The following is a 6559-nucleotide window of genomic DNA, read 5'->3' as shown; positions in this document are numbered from 1 at the left end:
AGAAACTAGATAATTAAACCACTTAGAAATGTATGTAAAGTAAAAATAAATAGGCCTTAAGAGCTGGCCACAAGAGCACAGATTCCTTAATTTCCATTTTGGTGTTACAGCAGTCCCACTGCAGACCTCTTAGGTTCATGTCGTGTGCCGGACAGATGAGAGCACCCCATCACTGAGTCCCAAGCAAGTGAGGTGCGATGAAACTTTCATTAGAAGCAAGATACACACACACACAATTTTATTTTCTCACGGGCACTGACCTATTGCACTTAAAAATTTCCACCAAATTCAAAAAATAATTTTATTTCTGAAGAAAGGAAATACTTTAAATACCCATTTAGCATTTTTTACTGTTCTACTAAGAATTTTTTTTCCAATAATGGAATGCATTTTTGGCTCACCCATTGCAAAAGGCTTTGCTACACATTCACATAGACTTGTCACTAATAAATCTTTTCTTAGTAAGAAAATAATAGAACATTAACATAAATTTGAGTTTTAATGTTCTGAAGCCTTGCTGTTTCATGTGTAAAGTGTAAGTCAGAAAAAATTAAAATGAGGTAATATGGTGTACTATGCTTAACCCAGTAAAGGCACAATAAAGGATGGCTATTATTTGAATGTGAATTCAATGGAAATTCCAACAGGTCAACACCAATATTTATTATATAGTTTAAGAAATTGCTTATTGTCATCCTCTCATCTACCCAGTGGGAATTAAAGCTGGCCTGTTAGGCCGTCGGGTGGGATACTGAACATATTCCATCCTCTCACTGAACAGACGGGAAAAGCAGAGGTCCAGGGAGTTTGTAAAACCTGCCCACAGAGAGACAACTACTTCTGTGGCTAAGCCAAGTCTAGGACCAGGGCTCTTTTCATCAATACGAACATCTCTTTCATTTACAAGCCCCCTCACTTACAAAGTGTCTCCTTAGCTCTACGACCTTGTTTATTATACTACATCACTCTGCTTATGGAAATGGCTCCCCCCTCATTTTTTTTTGGCAGCTTGGAGGTAAGGGGGTCCGAACCCTTGACCTTGGTGTTATAACACCGTGCTCTAACCAACTGAGCTAACCCGTCAACCTTCGTCTTGTCATTTTAAAGACTTTTTTTACATTCTCAGACCCGTGTTGCAACAGCTGATTCTATACTGACACTTAAATTAAAAATGTATATACACACACACACACATCTATGTGAACATATGGAAGAAAGAGCAGCAGGTCTCCTGGATCACACAGTGCAGGCTACACACGGGCAGTCACGGAACACAAAGGGGGAAGAGTCTTCCTGTGTGGGTTGCTTTTGACACTCCAATGCTAAAGGGCTCAGAAGGGTTTACACTCTGAAAGAGGCCTGGGAACACTTGGAGGGCACCCTTTACTAAGTCTCATTTTGGGACAGAATGGCAAGCTCGGCCAGCTGCTCATCATGGAATTTTTGCAGTAAATCCTTCAAAGAATGAAGACTGAAGACGATTCATTTCTCCTCCTGGAATTTTTCCTTCTTCTTATGTTTCTTTTTGTAAGGTTACTATATTAAGTTATGGGTATAGGACGTTATAAAAGATGAGGGACATCATGTGAGGAGGGAAATCAGATAATAAACCCAAAAACCTCTGCAGAAATTAAAAATCAGAACTTGGGGGCAGGGTGCGTGGAGACCTTTCTTTTCACAGAGCTGTCACATACAATGCAACTGTCCTCAAAAGCAGGAATGAAAAGAGACACTCAGCTGCGGAACGAAGCTGGGGTCTTGGACTGATAGTTTTTAATGTCTTTAAAATGGAGCTGGCATCAAGTGCCTTTTCCAGAATAGGCTAAGGAAGATAAGTCCAACTTGGTTTTTAAGGTTTCAGTGAGCTCGGCGGCCAGCAGCTCGTGGAGGGACACACCGTCGTGGGAGTATACCCAGTTTTTCCCAGTCCAGTCATAACGCTTGGGCCCACTGGAAGACAAAACAGACACACAGTAAGTTCACGAGGACAGCCCTTTAGAAGAGTCACTGATTCTGCAAACACTGCCACCAAGAAATTGATGAAACTGAAGCTCTAGAAGGTAATACATAATTAGGTATATACACATGATTTCTTGTCTTAGGGTTTTTCTATTTAGGAATAATTATACAATAATTTATCCTCTGAACAATTCACAGAAGGATTCTCAAGTCCTGAAAACATCTGACCCTTATCGATGAGTCTCCAGGTATCACATTCTGATCTCTTGCTTTTCCTGTCTCACATATGATACCTGCTACATTAGAACAGTGTTTTTAAAATCTTGGCCGTTTTTTATGCCACTGACATGATTTGTGACTTACCTACACTATTACTAATTATTGAGGTGAAATTCATATAACATAAAATTAACCATTTAAAAATGAACGATTCAATGGCATTTAGCACCTTCACAATGTTGTGTAACCACTACCTCTATCTAGTTCCAAAATACCTGCACCACCCCAAGAGGAGATACTAATTATTGAGGTGAAATTCATATAACATAAAATTAACCATTTAAAAATGAACGATTCAGTGGCATTTAGCACCTTCACAATGTTGTGTAACCACTACCTCTATCTAGTTCCAAAATACCTGCACCACCCCAAGAGGAGACCCTGTACTCATTAAGGAGTTACAGCCCATTCTTTCCTCTCCCAGCCCTTGGCAACCACCTGTACTATTAACTCAAAAAATATTTTTCTTATTTTAAGTCCATGAAATTGATTGCTCGATGGGCTAACTCATCTCCTGAACACAAACAGCACAGGCACTTCACTCTGGGAATGCTATAATTGTGTGGACAAATTTGTGGCTGGTTTTCACCATGTCTTGCTATACCAGATGCACACAATGTGTGTCCATTAATTCCACCTCCTCATGGCCTAGTGGATAGGCACAGACATGGCAGCAGATGACAATAGTACACGATCATGCCTCGATGGAGGTAAGCGCAGAGCACACGAGAAGGGCACCTGAGTCTACCCAGAGTACTCAGGGAGAGCTTTTTCAGAGACTGAGGCTGGGAGGAGTTTGCCAAGGGGGGAAGCTTGGAAGTGAAGCATCTTTTGGGCTATAAAAGCATCAAGTATTTCTGTATGATCACCCACATGCTGGGGTTTGATCACATTCCCAATAATGGAGATAAAAGGGACAAACCAAACAGACAGGGCCTTTGTTTGAACACAAACCATCTGAGCCATATAAAAAAGACTGGCTCAGCATGTAAAAAGAACCCAGACCAAACCCAGGGCCCTGTTCTCCGACTCTCCCAGCAGTTGCCAGGTAGAACGTGAGTAACCTCCAGGCCCCTCCATGTCACTCCAGGGGCTCTGAGCCCAGGCACTAATGCCCAGGTGTCCTCCAGACCTTTCCTTTAATTCTTCCTACAACATTCTCAGGGTGGGCAAAGTGGCTGGGAAAGGCGGCTGATCGCAAGGACCTGAAAACTTGTCAACTGACAAAAACCAAAAATGAGAAACACAGTCCTATGAGAGATATTTCAGATCAATGTGAAAAACTGAGGAAAAAAAAATTTTTTTTTTTGAGAGACATAGTACCTGTGACAGTAAATGGCTGCTTGGCAAGATTTTCTTCTCAAATTCTCATATGAATTATAGATTAAAAAAAAGGACACTTAGAATTTCCAGATGTTATTATCCAGTGGTATGTGCTTCTGAGCATGGCTGGTCAATGTGCCCAAGTACGATATGAACTCTTCCAGCCCCAAATACGGAGCAAATTCTTTTAGAGGAGCCATCACAGCTGATAGTGACACCCTGCCCAGTGTTCACAAAGCCACTGATCCGCAAAGGCGACTGCTGGATTTGAGCTGATCCACCCAGTTTCTCTCATCGGTTCCTCCAGAGATGAAGAGTAAGAATGCACAGACCTTATGCACGGCCAGGAATAGCGTGACTGAGGCCAAAGAGAACAGACTAATGAGGCCACACAGGTTAAACCCTCCAACCTTAAGTAAACTAACTGGGTCTAAGGAGCAATACAACAATCTGTGAATTAGGTAGGGCCTTACTAGAAGTGCCAGCAATTTCTAGTGTTGTTTTTGCTGAATTCAACCACACTTCCTGGATGAGGTTGGGGTGACGGGGGAATAACACTGTATTTATTCTGAACAAAAAATTACAAATCACAGCATGATAAACAGTGTAATATTAACTGCCTAAAAATGTTGTCTGTGTTAGGGGGCGAGGTAAGATTACAATTTTTAAAAAATGCAGATACCAGTGGGCTTTGAAAGAATTCCATGCTGGGTATTTTTGGGCCTTTCCCAATTCACAGTTCACATGTTCTCTTTGGAAGTGCTAGTGAATGACCCAGGAAAGTCTGTCTGAGAGCTTTTTGTGGGCATCTTTTTTACTTTCTTACAACCACTTCAGCAGCAGCCAGATGGATGAGGGAGTCTCTCCTGCATGTTCTCAGGCTTTGAGATGCAGCACAGCCTTTTATTCCTCTAGGTTTGAGAGCACATCGATGGAAAAGGCAGGAGAGATTAAACACCCCAAGAAGCAATTTAAAACGCTCTTTCACCTCCACAGATGCAACCCAATTCTGCAAAGGGAATTCAACTAACCTTTGGCGGAGACGCTCAAAACAAACTAGAAGGGCTGGCCAGTTAGCTCAGTTGTTAGAGTGTGGTGTTATAACACCAAGGTCAAGGGTTTGGATCCCCGTCCTGGCCAGCCGCCAACCCCCCAAAAACTGGAGGTCAAACTTTAACTTGCTCTGGAGACAAAGTGCAATTTGTTCAGAGGCTGCAGTATCAAGAGTAGCTTAAAGGAAGGACAATGATTTAATACAGAAAAACTGCCTAGGCTGGGTTCTGAAAATTTATTATCTTTTCACTTCAGATCTTGTTAATATCCTAATGCCTGCTTATAGCAGCCGAATTATCAGCACAGAAAAGTTATCTACCTAGAGTAAACTTTCTTAATGAGAATGAGATAGGCTGCAAAACTTCAGGAAAGATTCACTTACACAGACACTAACACAAGAGGTGACACTTCTTAAATGGTCCACAATGTCACCTTTCAAACAAGTTTAACGACACACACTTTGACTTCTGAACATACCTGGATGGAGAAGATAACCAGATTTGCTTGTTTGGGGTCTGCTTGTTGATCACATAGGTTCCTAGATTTCCGCCCAGTTTAATTGTTAAAACACCACTCTAGGGGATCAGGTGGAAAAAAGCATGAAGAAAACAAAGCAAGACAAAGTTAGCGCCTTGTCATCATCGCTTCATATTCGTTCTATCTCAACACTTTCCATTTATACAAGTACACAATATACATCATAAAGAAATGTTTTTAGTATTTAGAAATATGAGGTTGTGCAGAAAGAATATTGCTGTCAGAATCAGAACAGGATTAATCATAATAATGCTACCTCTCGTGCTTTCTCTATTCCCTGTGAGGTCGGCACGGTGAGAATGGTCATGAAGCTTGGAGTGTTAAGTGACTTGTCTGAGGTCTCGGAGCTGGCAAATGGGACTGCTGTCTTGTTGCCCTAAACTACCAACCAGAGCATGCCAGAGGTTGTTAAAAAATACAGACACCAACTCTGTTAGAGTCCCATGTCAGCCCAAACACCAGACACAACAAGTCCATTATGAAAAAAAAAAAAAAAAAAAAAAAAAAGGGAAGGAAAGAAGGAAGTGCTCAAACCGCCTGCTTTGCTTGACAAGCTCCATCTCTGCTGGTAGAAGGCAGAAACTTCGGACTATGTTTATTTCCAAACTCTTCCCACGCATCTAACAAGCTTCTCAGGCACTTTATTTTCCTCTAACGAGTCTTGAATTCTTAAAAAGACTGGTTGGTCCATCTTTGCCCAATAAATGCTCATTTAAATTTGAAAACACTCTTTCCACAAAGGAGCCCTTCAGTCCTAAGGCCTGTGGTCTCTTTAGAATGGGCAGGATCTGAAAGAAATAGCTACGTGGCTAAGTTCCCTGTGTTGGAACTGGTAAGCAGGGGCCGCCTGGCTGTCCCCCAGCCTGTGCAGGACTTGCAGAGACACACGGCGGCCTTTCTCTGTGCATTCTGGAGCCCCTGTCCCATCAAGGGGCCCTAAATGATTCTTACAACACACTTTCCCAAACACAAAGAGCTATATAAATGCTGGACGGCAGTAACAATAACAAGATAACTGATAGGTATGGGATGTCGGGGGTGCCATTGGGTTATTTTTTTTTTGACAACATTTTTTCTGATTAAAAAAGAAATGTATGGAAATGACAGAGACATGGGAATGTAGACAGTATAAGGAAAATGAAAACACTGATAAAAATATTAACTATTTACTCAGTCCCTACTCTGTGCTAAGCACTGTGTTTGGCACTTTGTGTAAATTATTTCCAACCTGACCTTAACCGTGGCAGGTAGGAATCATTATCCCAGCTTTACAGATGAGGAAAACAGAGAATCTGAGTAGTAAAGATTAAATAGTAGTTGCCAGAGCTGATCTTAAGTCCAGGTCTGTCTGGGTCCAAAGACACTCTCCTCTGCATCTGTGAAGCACTCTCCCGAGCCCACTGACCAG

At 41.7% G+C, this 6559-nt stretch overlaps 1 protein-coding gene across 1 annotated transcript; it reads right to left on the bottom strand.

The window, feature by feature from the left end:
* Nucleotides 1-1133: 1133 nt before the first annotated feature.
* FXN (frataxin) lies at nucleotides 1134-5544 on the bottom strand. The gene is made up of 3 exons (XM_008571755.1): nucleotides 5408-5544; nucleotides 5092-5189; nucleotides 1134-1950 (listed from the first exon to the last, which is right to left on the bottom strand). The coding sequence occupies exons 1-3, from the start codon at nucleotides 5456-5458 to the stop codon at nucleotides 1800-1802; spliced, it is 300 nt and encodes a 99-aa protein (XP_008569977.1). The 5' UTR covers nucleotides 5459-5544; the 3' UTR covers nucleotides 1134-1799.
* Nucleotides 5545-6559: the final 1015 nt, after the last annotated feature.

This window comes from Galeopterus variegatus, unplaced genomic scaffold, assembly GCF_000696425.1.
Source record: "Galeopterus variegatus unplaced genomic scaffold, G_variegatus-3.0.2 Scaffold715, whole genome shotgun sequence".
Taxonomy (NCBI): Eukaryota; Metazoa; Chordata; class Mammalia; order Dermoptera; family Cynocephalidae; genus Galeopterus; species Galeopterus variegatus.
The sequence above is the reverse complement of the archived record's forward strand: the minus strand, read 5'-3'. Positions and strand labels throughout refer to the sequence as shown.